Source organism: Myotis myotis, unplaced genomic scaffold (assembly GCF_014108235.1).
Source record: "Myotis myotis isolate mMyoMyo1 unplaced genomic scaffold, mMyoMyo1.p scaffold_m19_p_3, whole genome shotgun sequence".
Lineage (NCBI taxonomy): Eukaryota > Metazoa > Chordata > Mammalia > Chiroptera > Vespertilionidae > Myotis > Myotis myotis.
This window is the reverse complement of record NW_023416335.1, coordinates 105,278,305-105,297,822: the sequence shown is the minus strand read 5'-3', so window position 1 is coordinate 105,297,822 and position 19,518 is coordinate 105,278,305. Positions and strand designations below refer to the sequence as shown.

The following is a 19,518-nucleotide window of genomic DNA, read 5'->3' as shown; positions in this document are numbered from 1 at the left end:
ATACCTCAATACAATAAAAGCCATACATGACAAACCTACAGCGAGCATCATACAAAAACTAAAACCATTTCCCCTAAGAACAGGAACAAGACAGGGATGCCCACTTTCACCACTCTTGTCCAACATAATACCGGAAGTCCTAGCCACAGGGATCAGACAAGAAGAGATAAAAGGCATCCAAATTGGAAAGGAGGAAGTAAAGATGTCATTATTTGCATATGACATGATCGTGTACATAAAAAATCCTAAAGATTCCATCAAAAATCTACTAAATTCAGCAATGTAACAGTATACAAAATTAACACCCAGAGTTCTACAGCATTTTTAAACACCAATAATGAACTTTCAGAAAGAGGAAATAAACAAAAATCCGATTTACCAGTGCAACAACAAAAATAAGATACTTAGAAATAAACTTAACCAAGGAGGTAAAAGAGCTGTACTCGGAAAACCACAGGACATTGAAAAAAGATTGAGGAAGATGTAAACAAATGGAAGAAAGTACTGTGTCATGGACTAGTAGAATGAATATCATTAAAATGTCCATACTACCCAAAGCAATCCACAGACTCAATGCAATTCCTTTTAAAATACCAAAACAAATGGGACCACATCAAAATAAAAAGCTTCTGCTCTGCAAAAGAAACCATCAACAAAGTAACAATGGAGCACTTGTAATGGGAGAATATATTTGTCAATGATACATCTGATAAGGGGTTAATCTCCAAAAAATGTAAGGAACTCATACAACTTAACAAAAGGAAGACAAACAATCCTACCTAATAAAAGAGAAACATGGTAATTTGTCATACCTCCTCTACCCTTCCCATTGGCTAATCAGGGCGATATGCAAATTAACTGCAGGCTAAGATGGCAGCCGGCAGCCAGGCAGCTTGAAGCGAACATGAGGCTTGCTTGCTTCAGTGTCGGAGGACTCCAACGTTCCCCGCCTGCCGCTGCCAGCCTCTGAGCTTGCAGTTTGAAACATTGTTACAAATATAGAAGCTAAACAAAACCCCAGAAACCTGCTTTCAGCCAGCCGGGATCTCAGAGCTGGAGTTGAACCAGTGTTTCGATTATAGAACCCAAACAAACCAGATACCTGCTTTCAGCAACTGAGGCCCAAGAGCTGGAGCCAAGCCTCAGAGCTAAAGCTGGCCCAGTATAAAAAAAAGAAAAAGAAAAAAAGGAGCGGTTGGGAGCTTCAGTCACCCGCCCGTCTGAAAACAGCCCTCAGCCCCTCACCCAGACTGGCCAGGCACCCCAGTGGGGACCCCCACCCTGAAGGGTATGTGACCAGCTGCAAACAGCCATCATCCCCTCATCCAGGCTGGCCAGGCACCCCAGTGGGGACCCGCACCCTGAAGGGTGTGTGACCAGCTACAAAAAGCCATCATCCCCTCACCCAGGCTGGCCAGGCACCAAAGCAGGACCCCCACCCTGATCCAGGACACCCTTCCGGGAAAACCGGCCAGCCCCCACCCGTGCACCAGGACTCTATCCTATATAGTAAAAGGGTAATATGCCTCCCAGCACCGGGATCAGCAGAGCCGTGAGGCCTACCGGCACCGGGATCAGCATGACAGGGGGCAGCGCCCAAACCCCCTGATCACCCTGCAGCTCTGTGTGTGACAGGGGGCGGAGCCACAACCTCCCTATCCACCCTGCTCTCTTCCTGACAGGGGAAGGCACCCCAACCCCCTGATCAGCCCTGCTCTGTGCCTGATACGGGGGAGCTCCCCAACGCCCTGATCACCCTGCGGCTCTGTGTGTGACAGGGTGCAGCGCCCCAACCCCCTGATCGGCCCTGCTCTGTGTGTGACAGGGTGCGGCGCCCCAACCCCCCCCCACCCCTCACCGACCCTGCTCTGTGTGTGACGGGGTAGAGCCATAACCTCCCCATCGGCCCTGTCCTGAGTGTGACAGTGGCGGTGCCCCAACCCCCTGATCGGCCCTGCTCTGTGGGTGATAGAGGGCGGCATCCCAACCGCCCCTCACGGGCCCTGCTCTATGTGTGATGGGGTAGAGCCATAACCTCCCCATCGGCCCTGCCCTGAGTGTGACAGGGTGTGGCGCCCCAACCCCCTGATCCGCCCTGCTCAGTGTGTGACAGGGGGCGGTGCCCCAACTCCCCTATCGACCCTACTCTGTGAGTGACAGGGGGGAGATCCTCAACCCTCTGATCGGCCCTGCTCTGTGCGTGACAGGGGGGAGCTCCCCAACCCCCTGATTGGCCCTGCTCTGTGTGTGACAGGGGGGAACTCCCCAACCCCCTGATGGGCCCTGCTCTGTGCGTGACAGAGGGCAGCGCCCCAACCCCCTGATGGGCCCTGCTCTGTGCATGACAGGGGTTGGTGCCGCAACCTCCCCATCAACCCTGCCTTGAGTGTGACAGGGGGCGGTGCCCCAACCCCCCAATCAGCCCTACCCTGAGCATGACTGAGGGTGCATCACAGGGGGTGGTGCCGCAACCTCCCCATCGACCCTGCCTTGAGTGTGACAGGGAGCGGTGCCCTAACCCCCCAATCAGCCCTACTTTGAGCATGACTGAGGGTGGCATCGCAACCTGCCAATCCGCCCTGCTCTGGCATGACAGGGGGCGGCGCCCCAACTCCCCAATCGGCCCTGCTCTGAGCCCGACCAGGGGCTGCACCTAGGGATTGGGCCTGCCCTCTGCCACCTGGGAGCAGGCCTAAGCCAGCAGGTCGTTATCTCCCAAGGGGTACGGGACTGTGAGAGGGTACAAGTGGGGCTGAGGGACACTCCCCCCTCACCCCCCCCCCCCGCCAGTGCACAAAACAAAAAATAAAAAAAATGGTTAAGAGGTCCCTAGCCAGTTTGATTCAGTGTTTAGAGCATCGACCCACAGACTGAAGGGTCTCAGGTTTTATTCTGGTCAAGGGCACGTACCTAGGTTGGAGGCTTGATCCCCAGCCCTGGTGGGGACCCTGTGAGAGGCAAACAATCAATGTGTCTCTCTGACATTGAAGTTTTTCTGTCTCAACCACTCCCACTCTCTCTAAAAATCAATGGGAAAAAATGTCCTTGGGTGAGGATTAACAATAACAAAAAAAAGTTAAGATGGTAAATTTCATGTGATGTGTTGTATAAAATTTTTAAACAGTGACTTAAGAAAACAACCCTGTGGAATAAATGTCTTAAAGAAAATATACAGCCATAACCGGTTTGGCTCAGTGGATAGAGCATCGGCCTGTAGACTGAAGGGTCCCAGGTTCGATTCTGGTCAAGGGCATGTACCTTGGTTGGGGGCACATCTCCAGTAGGGAGTGTGCAGGAGGCAGCTGATCGATGTTTCTCTTTCATCGATGTTCCTAACTCTCTATCTCTCTCCCTTCCTCTCTATAAATAAATCAATAAAATATATTTTAAAAAGAAAAAGAAAGAAAATATACAAAGAAAGAAAGAAAGAAAGAAAGAAAGAAAGAAAGAAAGAAAGAAAAAAAGAAAGAAAGAAAGAAAGAAAGAAAGAAAGAAAGGAAGAAAGAAAGAAAGAAAGAAAGAAAATATACAGTATGGTTTAGTAGGAAACTTCTTTTAAAATAAACATTCTTTGGAGCTATCCCACTCTTAACGACCAAAATAAGTATAATAATTAGAGTCTATTTTAAAAGTAACACAATACTGGGGTCTACTCATCCCCTGGAGAAGTAGCCGCCGCAGTGAGGAGACATGGGTGGGGGGTTGGGGGAGCCAAGGTTTTACAACTCTTTAAAACATTGCACAGGACCAGACAGCAAGTTTTTAAAAATAATACCAGAGCATTAGAAGCAGCCAGAATAAAAATAAAGAATTCAAAAGTACCAGGAGAAACCAAGATGGCGGCATAGGTAAACACTGGAGATTGCTGCCTCAAACAACCACTTCAAAAATACAACTAAAAGACGGAACGGACATCGCCCAGAACCACAGGAAGACTGGCTGAGGGGAAATTCTTCAGCTAGAAGGAAAGAGAACAGCATATGAGACTCAGAGGAGGCGCAGTGCGGGAAATACAAAGGTGCGGAGGTATGCGCGGAGCGGGCTGGTAGCTGAGGGCGCGGTTGTCATTTTGAATCAGGAGGAAGTCTCAGATTCTGAGCTCCAGTTCTGGGCGAGTCTCTAGGGACCCAGACTCAAACGGGAGAAGTGGGACTGTCTGGCATCGGTCGGAACGCAAGGGCAGCTTTCTCTCCGAGGTTTGCAGCGGTTGCTGGGACTCTGAGAGGCAGAGCCTCTGGGGACAGGTCTGAGAGCAGCCATAACTGCTCCCTCCACCCGCTCTGTTGATGCAGTGCGACCCGCCCCGCCCAAGCCCTGCCCAGAGCCATTTGCCAGATAGCCTCAGGCAAAGGCTAGATTAGCACCTCCCTAGAGGACAGAAGTTTTCCCACTGCAGACATAGCTGATTCTCACAGCCAGTTGGCCTGGAGGTCAAATCCCCCTAGTATTAACTACAACAATCAAGGCTTAACTAAAACAAGACTGCACACAAAGACCACTAGGGGGTGCACCAAGAAAGCATCAAAAATGCAGAGACAAAGAAACAGGACAAAATTGTCCATGGAGGATATAGAGTTCAGAACCACACTTTTAAGGTCTCTCAAGAACTGTCTAGAAGCCGCCGATAAAGTTATTGAGATCTACAAGAAATCTAATGAGACCCTCAATGTTATGATAAAGAACCAACTAGAAATTAAGCATACACGGACTGAAATAACGAATATTATACAGACTCCCAACAGCAGACCAGAGGAGCGCAAGAATCAAGGCAAAGATTTGAAATGCGAAGAAGCAAAAAACACCCAACCAGAAAAGCAAAATGAAAAAAGAATCCAAAAATACGAAGATAGTGTAAGGAGCCTCTGGGACAGCTTCAAGCGTACCAACATCAGAATTATAGGGGTGCCAGAAGAAGAGAGAGAGCAAGATATTGAAACCTATTTGAAGAAATAATGACAGAAAACTTCCCCCACCTGGTGAAAGAAATAGACTTACAAGTCCAGGAAGTGCAGAGAACCCCAAACAAAAGGAATCCAAAGAGGACCACACCAAGACACATCATAATTAAAATGCCAAGAGCAAAAGACAAAGACAGAATCTTAAAAGCAGCAAGAGAAAGAAACTCAGTTACCTACAAGGAAATACCCATACGACTGTCAGCTGATTTCTCAACAGAAACTTTGCAGGACAGAAGGGAATGACAAGAAATATTCAAAGTGATGAATGCCAAGAACCTACAACCAAGATTACTTTATCCAGCAAAGCTATCATTCAGAATTGAAGGTCAGATACAGAGCTTCACAGATAAGGAAAAGCTAAAGGAGTTCATCACCACCAAACCAGTATTATATGAAATGCTGAAAGGTATCCTTTAAGAAGAGGAAGAAGAAGAAAAAGGTAAAGATACTAATTATGAACAACAAATATGCATCTATCAACAAGTGAATCTAAGAATCAAGTGAATAAATAATCTGATGAACAGAATGAACTGTTGATTATAATGGAATCAGGTATATAGAAAGGGAATGGACTGACTATTCTTGGGGGGAAAGGGGGTGTGGGAGATGCGGGAAGAGACTGGACAAAAATTGTGCACCTATGGATGAGGACAGTGGGGGGGGGGGTAAGGGCAGAGGGTGGGGTGGGAACTGGGTGGAGGGTAGCAATGGGGGGGAAAAAAAGAGGAACAAATGTAATAATCTGAACAAGAAAGATTTAATAAAAGAAAAAAAAAAGAATTCAAAAGTAATAAAAATGTGCCCTACACAGTTTGGCTCAGTGGACAGACCATCGGCCTGTGGACTGAAGGGTCCCAGGTTCAATTCTGGTTAAGGGCACATGCCCGGGTTGCGGGATTGATCCCCAGTTGGGGGCATGCAGGAGGCAGCCAATCAATAATGATTCTCTCTCATCATTGATGTTTCTATCTCTCTCTCTCCTTCCCTCTTTCCTCTCTGAAATCAATAAAGATATATTAAAAATAATAATAATAAAAATAAAGCTTCTCCTAAGAAAATAAAAGAGCTAATAAAAGACAGGTTCCAGTGTGGAATTGTTATTCAGAACATCCATTATACAAGGTATTCACACAAATCACAGTACTCTGAAATTGGTCCTTAGGAAATACCTTTTATAGAAAATGTGCCATTGAATTTTTTAGGATAAAATCAAGTTTTTGTAATTTTTTATTTAAAAATACATAACTGCAATAAAATCCTGGAAATGCAGATATTTTCCTCTGAACTGGCATGTTGAAAATGAGTGAATTATAGTTTTATAATTAAACTAGAGGCCCGGTGCACAAAGATTTGTGCACTCGGGGGGGAGGGGAGGTTCCCTCAGCCCGGCCTGTGCCATCTCGCAGTCTGGGATCCCTCGGGAGATAACGACCTGCTGGCTTAGGCCTGCTCCCAGGTGGCAGAGGGCAGGCCCAATCCCTAGGTGCAGCCCCTGGTCGGGCTCAGAGCAGGGCCGATTGGGGAGTTGGGGCGCCGCCCCGTCATACACACAGCAGGGCGGATCGGGAGGTTGCGATGCCACCCTCAATCATGCTCAGGGTAGGGCCTATTGGGGGGTTGGGGCACCGCCTCGTGTCACACTCAAGGCAGGGTCGATGGGGAGGTTGCGGCACCACCCCGTCATGCACAGAGCAGGGCCGACCAGGGGGTTGGGGAGCTCCCCCCTGTCACGCACAGAGCAGGGCTCATCAGGGGGTTGAGGAGCTCCCCCGGTCACTCACAGAGTAGGGCCGATAGGGGAGTTGGGGCACTGCCCCCTATCACACACAGAGCAGGGCGGCTCAGGGGGTTGGGGCGCCGCCCTCTATCACCCACAGAGCAGGGACGATCAGGGGGTTGGGGCACCGCCACTGTCACACTCAGGGCAGGGCCGGTGGGGAGGTTATGGCTCTACCCCATCACACACAGAGCAGGGCCCGTGGGGGGGAGGGGTTGGGGCGCCGCCCTCTATCACCCACAGTGCAGGGCCTATGAGGGGGTTGAGGCGCCGCCACTCTCACACTCAGGGCAGGGCCGATGGGGAGGTTATGGCTCTACCCTGTCACACACAGAGCAGGGCCTGTGGGGGAGGGGGGGTTGGGTCGCCGCACCCCGTCACACACAGAGCAGGGCCCGTGGGGGGGGTGTTGGGGCGCCGCACCCCGTCACACACAGAGCAGGGCCCGTGGGGTGTGGGGGTTGGGGCGCTGCACCCTGTCACACACAGAGCCACAGGGCGATCAGGGCGTTGGGGAGCTCCGCCCATCAGGCACAGAGCAGGGCCGATCAGGGGGTTGGGGCACCTTCCCCTGTCAGGAAAAGAGCAAGGCCGATGGGGAGGTTGTGGCCCCGCCCCCTGTCACACACAGAGCCGCAGGGCAATCAGGGGGTTTGGGCGCTGCCCCCTGTCACGCTGATCCCGGTGCCTGGAGGCCTCGGGGCTCCGCTGATCCCGGTGATGGGAGGCATATTACCCTTTTAGTATATAGAATAGAGGCCTGGTGCATGGGTGGGGGCTGGCTGGTTTGCCCTGAAGGGTGTCCTGGATCAGGGTGGGGGTCCCCACTGGGGTGCCTGGCCAGCCTGGGTGAGGGGATGATGGCTGTTTGCAGGTGGTCACACACCCTTCAGGGTGGGGGTCCCCACTGGGGTGCCTGGCCAGTCTTGGTAGGGGCTGAGGGCTGTTTTCAGGTTGGGATTGAAGCTCCCAACTGCTCCTTTTTTTCTTTTTCTTTTTTATTCTGGGCCAGCTTTAGCTCTGGCTCCAGCTCTGAGGCCTCTGCTGCTGAAAGAAGGTATCTGGTTTGTTTAGGTTCTATAATCGAAGCAATGTATAACTCCAGCTCTGAGATCCCAGCTCCCTGAAAGCTGGTTTCTGGGGTTTTGTTTAGCTTCTATATTTGTTACAATGTTTCTTAAACTGCAGGCTCAGAGGCCAGCAAGGCAGGCGGGGAACGTTGGAGTCCTCTGACACTGAAGCAAGCAAGCCTCATGTTAGTTTCAAGCTGCCTGGCTGCCGGCCGCCATCTTGGCTGGCAGTTAATTTGCATATCTCGCTGATTAGCCAATGGGAAGGGTAGTGGTCGTACGCCAATTACCATGTTTCTCTTTTATTAGATAGGATGTAACATTAAAAGGACACTGCTGAAAACTACAGGCCATAGCTAAGTATTTCGAAAGAGAACATTAGATATTTCATTGAAAATCAAACTTTACGAAGTGATATAAATGCTTAGGGAAATATATTATACTAGAGGCCTGATGCACGAAATTAGTGCGGGGGGGTGGGGGGAGGGTGGGTGGAGGTTGTCCCTCAGCTTGGCCTGCACCCTCTCTCAATCCGGGACCTCTCAGGGGATGTCTTACTGCCGCAGTCGCACATCTCTTGCAATCCGGGACCGGTGGCTCCTAACCACTCGCCTGCCTTATTGCCCCTAAACGCTCACCTGCCTGCCTGATCTCCCCTAACTGCTCGCCTGTCTGCCTGGTCACCCCTTACCACTCGCCTGCCTGCCTGATTGCCCCTAAACGCCTCTGCCTGCCTGCCTGATCACCCCTAACTGCCTCTGCCTTCCTGCCTCATCACCCCTTACTGCTCGCCTGCCTGCCTGATCGCCCCCAACTGCTCTCCTGACTGCCTGAGCACCCCTAACCGCCTCTGTCTCAGCCCCTGCCATGGCGGCTTTGTCCAGAAGGTTGTTCGGCTGTCCGGTCTAATTAGCATATTATACTTTATTATTATTGATTTTACTTCTCTTTGACCTTGATGAACATTTTGGTCGTACCATAACTATTTGAGAATGCCATATTTTGACAAGTTGATGGGTTTTCCTCCTATGTGAAATGAAACTATTAAATTAGAATTATTCGCCCTAACCGGTTTGGCTCAGTGGAATTCAATTAAATTGATGTTTAGTCCCCAAAACATATAAATTGGTCAAAAGATTACAGTGTGTGGCCCTGGCCAGGTAGCTCAGTTGGTTAGAGCATCTTCCAGATATGCCAAAGTCAGAGGTTCAATCCCTGTTCAGGCCACATACAAGAATCAACCAATGAATGCATATATAACAACAAATTGATCTCTCCCCCCCCCCCCCCTTTTCTCTCTCTAAAATCAATGAAAAAAAATTTTTTTAAGTAACACAATACTTGTAAAATCTCAAGGTTTGAAATATTCAGGGCACCTAATCCAGAGTTAAATGTACAGAAAATCTCTGTGACTTTGCAAAAAGGATAGCTCCCTATAAATCTGTGTGTGCGGTTGTGGTGAGAATGGTAGTTCCCCTAGTTCAGTTTGAAGCCTCAAGTGAACTCAGTCTGGAATTTTCAAAATAGTTTAACTAAATATGGTAATCAAATCAGATGTTTATAAATACTACAAGGCATATTTGGCCTCTGTGGGTGAAAACCCTGGTTCAAACCTGCATTATCTGCCTATACCACTCAAGCTGAACTATTTGCTACCAGATCTGACAGCCTAGAGCAAAACAACACTATTTTAACCCAGGTCAGAGAAGCCTGTTTACAGTCAACATGATCATATTTTCTCCTTAAGAGTTCCAACAAGAGAAACAGTCAATCCCTTAAGGACATTTAACTCCACCCCAAAGGCAGAAAAACCTGACCTTTAAAAAATACTTTCTTCTTCCAGCCAACCCAGTAATTTAATTTTTTGGAGTCAAATAGATTTCTTTGAAAATCTGATGAAATAAAGGCCCATACTCCTCAGACAAGAAAGCAAATATGTACAAGTACTTTTTAAAGATTTTTAATTGATTTTGAGAGAGAGGAAGGGAAAGGGAGAGAAATACCACCGGAGATCAAGCATGCAACCTGGGCATGTGCCCAGATCAGGAATGGAACTGGCAACCTTTCAGTACATGGGGTGACGCCCAACCAATGAGCCATACTGGCCAGGGCAATATAGAAGTATTTTATACAATGGGAGAGTAGTAAGGGAAATCTAGAGTTTATTAAGCACTACTATGCGCTTAGTGTTTGGCCTATTGACAGCTGGAAAAACAGGAAACAAAACACACTGCCCTTCAGGAGGTTATATGTGCCAGGGATACAGGCAGATTTCTTCATTCTTTCAATTTTACAGAAAGAAAAAATGGTTTTGACCTAGATGCCAAGAAAATAAACTGCTTTACCTTTATATTTTTCCTGTGAAAGCCTTAAGTCTTCAGTATAACAAGGTGGGGGGAGGAAGATAAAGGAACCAGAGTAAGAAGAGAATCAGTACTAATGACTGGACTTACTAGAGTATCTGGAGGGCATTGTACTTTTCCACTATATCAAGTTTTCCTACAGTAAAAATTAAAGCAGCAGTGATAAATGTTCAAAAAGCTCACTGTTCTGTAAGAATATTGAAAGATTTCTTGAAATTCTCCACAGATGCTATTTTTGACACCCCTTTTTATTTTGTGATTAGCACAAGAACCACTGAAATGAAAAAACAATCCACTCTTCTTAGTGCATATTAGGTTAAGAATAAAATGCAAAGGTATTTTCAAGGAAATGGAAAAATCAAAGGAAAAAAAGCATCATATTACTCATCTAAGACTATTCATAAGCCAGTGAGCTTTAGTCAGGGAATTTTCCTACTATGTACTTCAAAAAGAAGTAGACTTAGTTCTCTAAATTATGCAGAGATTAAATTGCAGCCTCAAGCTTCCTTTTCTGAAAAACCTATTGGCAATATGATTCTTAAATGCAAGGACCCTAATTTCAGAGTATCTATTGGCAGGACAATCGGAAACCATTTTTTTCTCTCATGTTATAAGCCTTTAGACGCCACAATATTCTCCTGAGAGACTTTTGCACTCCTTCCTGCCTACAAACTTGAAGGTATGGCTCGACAAACATTAATGTGCAGACTGATGGGAGATCAACCACACAATTCATTGTGACAGGAGACTCCTCCAAAATGAAAATTAACAGTTCATGAAAACGAACGACCTCAAAAAAGTGGAAGCAGCTCTCTCCACTCAGCACCCTTTTCTTTCGCGTATTGTAAACCCTTCCATCAGAGTTAAAAACCAAGTGAAAAGGTATTTTCAACCCTTGCATTCAATTTGCATTTCAATCCTTGTTTTCAACTCTCTGCTCTACCAAGAACAGCAAATACCATGGTTAAATAGGGAGAGACAAAGCAAGACGCAAAGAACGTTCGAGGAGGCGCCCGCAAAACTCAAGCAGAAGTCACGAGTTCCGAGGTTATTCCCGGATTAGCCAGACTCCCTCCTGCAGACAAACCACCAGGACACCGAACCTTGGGGCAAAGGACGCTCCTTCGGCATCTGGGCTGGCAAGGCCGCGCCTTCCCTGAGCCGAGCTCCAGACCATCACCCCGGGACCGGTTCCGCAACTTCGCGAGGCCCAACCCCAGCCCCTCACCTGCTTTTGCACGTCAGCATCGCTGAGGGCCATAGTGAAAGCAATGCTAGGCCGGTGGGCAACTAGCTCGAGCTTAGGCCTGAAGAGGATGGTGGAGAAGAGGGAAGGAAACCCTGCGCAGGTTCCTCTTCCCTTTGCTTTGTAATCCCAGGTTCCGGTTCCTGTCAAGTGACCGCGCAGCCGAGACACGTGAGCCTTCTCAGCCAGTAGGAAAAGAGCAGGCCACCGAAAGTCCCGCCCCTGCCCCCTCCATAGCTAAGCACTTGACAGGGGCGCGGCCTGTGCTGTTAACATTTGCGGGTAATTTCTCCGTGCTGTTTTCCTCAACAGCTGTCAAATCAATGAAAGAGAGGGAAGATCAGGATCTGGCATCTGAAGTTAGTGAAGCTGTGTGAATTTCCCCAGCCTTACAGCCCTTGCAGTTTTTTATAAACATTTTAAATATTTTGCCCGTTTGGCTCAGTTCATAGAGCATCCTCCTGCGGACTGAAGGGTCCCCTGGTTGATTCTGGTCAAGGGCCCATGCCTGGGTTGCCGGCTCCATCCCCAGTGGGGGGCATGCAGGAAGCAGCCGATCAAGGATTCTCTCTCTTCATTGATGTTTCTATCTCTCTATCCTTCTCCCTTCCTCTCTGAAATCAATAAAAAAAATACTTTTAAAAAGTTTAAATATTTTATTTATACAAAAACATAATTTAGTATTTTACTTTCTTGGTCTTAATGAAAGGAAACTCGATAATACTTATTAATAATTTTTTTTGTTAATCCTCACCCAAGGATATTTTTCCATTGATTTTTAGAGAGAGTGGAAGGGAGGGGGAGAGACACAGGAGAGAAGCCTCAATTGGTTGCCTTTGCATGCTCCCCACCAGGGCCAGGGATCATGACTGCAACTGAGCTACAGGTCCCAGGGCCAACTGCTCCATCCATTGAGCCAAACAGGCTAGGCTATTAATAGATTTTATTTAAAGTTATAGAAAAATTAAGCAGAGCAGAGAGTTATCAGGTAGATACCTTTGTCACCCTCAGACAGTTTCCCCTATTGTTTTTTGGCCACAAATATGAGAGTTTGTTTTCCAGTTTCCCCAGTTATTAACATCTTACATTAATGTAATGTATTTGGCATAGTTAATTAACCAATATTGGTGTATTAACTAATGTCAATAATTTATTTGGGTTTTCTTACTTTTAATCCAATGCCCGTTTCTGTTCCAAGATACTACATTTTGTTTAGTTATGTCTCCTAAGTTTACTCTTGACTGGGACAATTTCTCAACCTTTCCTTGTATTTGAAGACCTCGGAAGTTTTGAGGGTACTAATTAGGTATATTGTAGGATGCACCTCTATTGGAAATTTTCTCACGATTGATTGTGAGTTATGGGTTTTTGGTAAGAAGATCACAGATGTAAAAGTGCCATTTTTATCATGTCATATCAAGTATTCATGCTGTCAACATTTTTTATGACTTCCTTTTCTTTTTTGTTAATCCTCGCCCAAGGATATTTTTTTCCATTGATTTTCTAGAGAGTGGAAGGGATGGAGAGAGAGAGAGAAAAAAAAAGAGAGACACATAGGTTGGTTGCCTCCCACATGGCTGGGACCCTTGGCAGTGGCCGGGGATTGAATTGCAACCCAGGTAATTGCCCTTGACTGGGAATCAAACCCAAGACCCAAGATGAAACTTAAGATAATTGCCCAACTATAGGCTAATGTAAATGTTCGTGGACCGATGACACCAACCACTGAACTACACCAGCCAGGGCTCAACATCATTTTTTACTATTGATGTTGACTGTGATGGCCTGGTTGATGTAGTTTTTGTCAGGTTTCTCCACTGTAAAGTTACACACACACCCTTTACTGTACTCTTTAGAAGGAAGTACTAAGGAGTGAGGAGTCATGCTCCTCATCCTTTAGGGTGGAGTATCAACATAGTTTATTTAGAATTCTTCTGAATGGCTCTATGCATTTTTTAACATCATTCCCAAAACCCACTTAGAGGGACTTATTCAGAAAATTAGGGCAGAAATTCCTCCAGTCTTGTTTGCTTCAAACTCCCATTTTTTCCCCCAGCTACAGAAGCAAAGACTTGAAAAAGTTATTTTTAGGATAGACTCCTAGTAGTAGACTTAAAGGATTCAAACATTCTTTTTTTTCAAAATCCTCACTGCTGACATGTCTTTGTATTGATTTTAGAGAGAGGAAAAGAGAGAGAGAGAGAGAGAGAGAGAGAGAGAGAGAGAGAGAGAGAGAGAGAGAAACATTGATCTGTTTTCTCCTGCACCCATGCTCCAACTGGCAAGCAAACCTGCAACCTGGGTATGTGTATGTGCCCTGTCTGGGAGTAGAATCCAACACCTTTTGGTGTACGGACAACACTCCAACCAACTGAGTCACACCTGCCAGGGCATACACACATTTTTTAAAATATGTTTTTATTGATTTTTTTTTTTTAGAGAGAGAGAAAGGGAGAGGGAGACGGAGATAGAAACATTGATGATAGAGAAACATTAACATCAATTGTCTGCCTCCTGCTGGGGATCTAGCCCAAAACTCCAGCATGTGTACTGATTGGGAATCAAACCGGTGACCTCTTAGTGCATGGGCTAATGCTCAACCACTGAGCCAAACCGACCAGGTGCTCACACATAATACTAGCTTTTTATTTTGAAGAAATTTCAAATACAGTAAGTTGTAAGAATAGTACAATTTTCTTCACCTAGATCCACCAATTGTAAACATTTTGCTATATTTGCTTCATCACTTTTCATACACTGACAGTTCTCAACTTACAATAGCTAGACTTAAGTTTTTTTTTTTTACTTTATGATAATGGGAAAGCAATATGCTTTTAGTAGAAACTGTTCTTCAGATTTTAAATTTTAATCTTTTCCCAGGCTAGTGATATGCAATACGAGGTGTGATACTCTCTCATGATACTGGGCACTGGCAGTGAGCCACAGCTCCCAGTCAGTGCTAAGATCAGCAGGATAAACAATGCAGGGGTGGAAAGTGCCCAGTATGAGACCTGAGAAATCATTTGGTCTGGCCCTGCCGAGTAATTAGGGGTGAGTTAATTAAATGTTTGACCAAATGTAACAGGCTAATTTTTAAGTTGATAATTTTATATGGCCCATGAATCCTATATAGTAAAACCCCAGCGACTGAATGGCAGAATGACCAGAACGACTGGTCCACCAGTCACTATGATGCGCACTGACCACCAAGGGGCAGATGCTCAACACAGGAGCTTCCCCCTGGTGGTTAGTGCACTCCCACAGTGGGAACACTACTTAGCTGAGTAGGATGAGCGGCGCTCCCACAGCGGGCGATCCCTGCTGGCCATGCCCCCCACCAGTGCATGAACTCATGCACTGGTCCTCTAGTGATGTTATAAATATTCAAATGGCCCTTGGAAAAAAATTTCCCACCCCTGGATAGAGACAACCCTTTAACCAACCAAACTATCTAGCCAAGTCCTGATAATGACATTTTTGAAGAGTACAAAACATTTGAAGAGGCCAGTTCTAGAAAATCCCTCAAGCCCTGGCTGGTTTGGCTCAGTGGATAGAGCCTCTGCCGGAGGACTGAAGGGTCCGGGTTCGATTCTTGGTCAGGGCACAAGACCAGGTTGTGGCCTCGATCCCCAGCAGGGGGCAGCCATAATTCTCTCTTATCATTGATGTTTCTAACTCTTCCTCTCTGAAATCCTATATAATAAAGAGGGGATAGGTTTCATCACTCCAACACACAAGATAGCTGCTCCCATGTGGTCAAAGATGGCCACCTCAAGATGGCCAGCAGGGGAGGGCAGTTGGAGGCAACCAGGCCAGCAGGGGAGGGCAGTTGGGAGGGACAAGGACTGCAGGGGAGGGCAGTTGTGGGGGGACCAGGCCTGCAGGGGAAGGCGGTTGGGGGGGCAGGGACCAGGCCTGCAGGGGAGGGCAGTTGGGGTGACAGGGCTAGCAGGAGAGGGAAGTTAGGGGCAATCGGGCTGGCAGGGGAGCAGTTAGGTGTCGATCAGGCTGGCAGGGAGTGGTTAGGGGGTGATCAGCTGGCAGGCAGAAGTGGTTAGGGCAATCAGGCAGGCAGGCAGGCAAGCGATTGGGAGTCAGCAGTCCTGGATTGTGAGAGGGATCCAAGATTGAAGAGGGTGCAGGCTGGGCTGAGGGACACCCCCCCCCAGTGCACAAATTTCATGCACTGGGCCTCTAGTCAATAAAAATATTTTTTAAAAGAAGAAAATCCCTCAAGTTGTTGTTTTTTTTTTTCTGACCATTTCCTCATAAGTTGATTCAAGTTATGCATTACAGAAAAACTACATGTGTATTGTGTCCTCAGTGAAGCACCTGTTGGTTTGTGCTTTTGATAGCAATGGTACACATTTTAAAAAATATTTTTATTGTTCTCAGAGAGGAAGTAAGAGGGGGAGAGATAGAAACATCAATGATGAGAGAGAATCATTGATTGGCTGCCTCCTGCATGCCCCCTACTAAAGATTGAGGCTGCAACCAGGGCATGTTGGAATTGAACCATGACCTCCTGGTTCATAGGTCGATGCTCAACCATTGAGCAACACTGGCTGGGCAATGGTCCACATTTTTAAGGCTAACAAATTGTTTTCCAGCTCTATTAAAATGTAATGTTCTTTTTTCTTTTAATATATTTTTTATTGATTTCAGAGAGGAAGGGAAAGATAGAAACATCAATGATGAAAGAGAATCATTGATTGGCTGCCTCCTGTACATCCCCACTGGGGATCGAGCCCACAACCTGGGCATGTGCCCTTGACCAGAATCGAACCTTGGATCCTTCAGTCCACAGGTTGATGCTCTATGCAGTGAGCCAAACCAGCTAAGGCTATAATGTTCTTTGTAGTGTATGACAGATTGGAACACATATTTGATAAAACTGTTAGTATTTCATAAGAGAATGATTAGGGCACAGGATGGTAAAACTTTAGGGCAACAGAAATCCACGAAATTGACCTTCTTTTGTTCAGTATTCTAATGAGCTGAGCTAAACCAGATGATAGGTTTCTCTCATCTTCCTAGTTTTTGTATTAATGACTTCATTCTTCACAATCCCAGAGACAGATTTCCTTCTTCTATCATTTCTAGGTCAGGATGAGGTGATACATATTCACTCTTTTGGATTACAATCCCTCCTCCCATTGATTTTTACAATGTCCTACAAATGACGGGTAGAGGAGTGAAAGCAGAAATCTAATGACATGTGTATAGTAATTAATGAAATTCATGTTTGAAACAGATAAAGCATTGTTCAGATCAATGTGCTCTTTTTTTAATACCATATACTGATATCTATCATAATTTTGAGACATTAAAAATACAGAAAAATGCTCAGCTGGTGCTGCTCAGTGGTTGAACACCCATCCATGAACCAGGTCATTGGTTCCATTCCTGGTCAGGGCACATGCCCAGATTGCAGGCTCAATCCCCAGTGTGGGTGTGCAGTAGGCAGCCAATCGATGATTCTCTCTCATCATTGATGTTTCTGTTTCTCTCTCCCTCTCCCTTTCTCTCAGAAATCAATTAAAATATATTTAAAAAGACACAGAAAAGTACTGTGGTTGGAAAAAAAGGGGCTGTATGTAAAGTAACCTCAGGAGGTGATCTGATCATAAATTCCTAACTGGGTAGAAAACAATGTGTATTCATACCCCAGGCATATACCTTCTTTTTTTAAAATATATTTTTATTGTTGACAGTATTACAAATATCTCCCATTCTCCCCTCCTCCCAGCCCCAACCCCTCCCTGAAGGGGTGTATACCTTCTTGCTTATTGTTTCTGTGCATCCAGGTTAACACACCTTTAAAATAAATTCTACCTTCAGAGAACAAATAATGTTGTTGACCATCATGTAATCCAATCCTTACCTTGCTTTCTTCCATTATCATGTAATCTTCCTTTTATTCCCTCCTTAATTACAAATACATAAAAGAAGCTGCAAAACTTTTACTCTCTGGAGCATGCGATTTTGCTCCCTGGCATATGTCATCAGTTTGGCTCAAATGAACTCATAAAAATTCTCTACAGGTTTGTATGTTTCTTACATCAACCGTACAAAGAATAATTCAAATACATATAATCATGTACCAACACCCAGAATTGACAATTAATATTTGTCACATTTGTCCTAAGTCTTCATTTTTTAAAAATATATTTTATTGATTTTTTTACAGAGAGGAGGGGAGAGGGACAGAGAGCTAGAAACATCGATGAGAGAGAAACATCGATCAGCTGCCTCCTGCACACTCCCCACTGGGGATGTGCCCGCAACTAAGTTACATGCCCTTGACTGGAATCAAACCTGGGACCCTTGAGTCTGCAGGCCAAGGCTCCATCCACTGAGCCAACCCGGCTAGGGCATAAGACTTCATTTTAAAAATAAAAGTGTTACAGATATAATTAACATATCCCCTCCCCCATGTTAATGCTCTTTATAACTAGTTTCTGCAGTGTTTTGCTGTTTACAACTAGTTTCAGCCTTATTTTGCTGTCTGATAAGAATGTGGTAAGCTTCACAGAGACAGTCTCTGGAGTGAAAAAGTTATTATTAGTAAATGCGAAAATTAACTATTGGTAGTTTCCTAAATCCAGTTTTCTCCTGCACTAGCTTAGGTCTTGTGGAGAAACTTTATTAAAACAGCTTTAAAGGTAAATTCAAAAATCCCACTCCTAGATAAGCCTATTTACCTATGGCTTCTCCAAAATCACTGATGTAAATTCCTGTCAGGTTCATCACAGAGATGGTTTGCTAGCTCATTGTCTTACCCAAAATGAGGCTTCAGTCTGTGGTTTAATTAGTTTAGCAGAATAAACTTTTTTTTTCATTGTTTACTAGTATGTGCCTTTATTATTTTTTTTCTGATGACATATTCTTTCTTTTATTTTGATAAACTCTCTCTCTCTCTCTCTCTCTCTCTCTCTCTATATATATATATATATATATATATATATATATATTCCCCCCCCCCCCGGGGGCTGACAGAGTATGTTAACCACAGATCAGTTTGAGAAGGGACAGTTCCGTAACAATTACTTTCCTTTGGATTTCTAAAAATCAAGATCGCGAGGGCCCAGGGCCATGGCAGTCCCCACAAGGCAGGGGTTTCCAGGGTAAGAAGGGTCCTGCTCTGGGATCAGGATGGCTCAGGGGACAAGTGACCTCTGTGTGAGGGTGTGGGCGGAGGGTCAGATCCATGTGATCCGGGCCACGGCTGAGCCAGCAGGGATGACGAGACCTAAGAGGGGCAAAGAGGGTAGGGGAGTGCTGAGGGGTCAGAATGAAGGTTCCAGACCAGAAGGGGGGGCACAGGCCCAGGGGCTCCCTGGGGTTCAACCCCCCGCGGGGGTGGGCTCCTGAAAGGACCTGCTGGCCACCACCTGGTCCGGCCAAGGACTGGCTGAAGAGCTGGTCCTGTGTGTTGTGGGTCCAGCATCTCCCGCCAACCCCTCCGCACTCCCAGGCAGACAGGAGAAGCTTATGAGACTGGGAGGGGGCGGGGCCGGAGACCCAAGGGCTAGGAGTGGCCTTGGACCTGAGCTTGCCAGTGGCAGCAGCAGGAGGTGGCCCACCCACCCGCCCTTCACCTGCCCAGCAGCAGGTGGGGATTCTGGATTCGAATGCCCTGGGAAGTGGAGGCCTGCTGAGGGGACAGGGCTGAGGCTGCCTGTGTATCCACGGAGGGGGTTCCAGCAGCGGGTGCACGTCCCCTGCCAGAAGGGGCGGAGCCAGTGATTGGTGGGTGGTGCCGAGCCCACCTGGGCGGGGCTGGAGGGGCGGGGCTTACCGGGGCGCTCCAGGCTGAGGCGCCCCAAGTTGTCCTGGAGTGCGGTATCTCTGCTGCCATCTAGAGCTGCGTGTCCTGGCAGCTCGGGGCACGCTTTCCTGTGCACCTGCTGCCCACTGTGTCCCCAGCCCACTGTCCACTGAGAACATAGCATCAAGCTCTAAAAATATATTTTTATTGATTTCATAGACGAAGCAAGAGGGAGAGAGAGAAACATCAATGATGAGACAGAATCATTGATTGGCTGCCTCCTGCACGCTCAGTTTTGGGGATCTGAGCATGTGCCCTGACCTGGAATCGAAC

General features: G+C 46.5%; 1 protein-coding gene across 3 annotated transcripts in view; it reads right to left on the bottom strand.

Moving 5' to 3' along the window:
• Nucleotides 1-11,554, bottom strand: part of ATP6V1E1 (ATPase H+ transporting V1 subunit E1) — a 64,748-nt gene extending 53,194 nt beyond the window's left edge. For all 3 annotated transcript variants that reach the window (XM_036298639.1, XM_036298642.1, XM_036298641.1), the window contains exon 1: nt 11,397-11,554. In XM_036298639.1, coding sequence (XP_036154532.1) covers nt 11,397-11,429 — 33 coding nt within the window. In that variant the 5' untranslated portion in view covers nt 11,430-11,554. The remainder of the gene's footprint in view (nt 1-11,396) is intronic.
• Nucleotides 11,555-19,518: the final 7,964 nt, after the last annotated feature.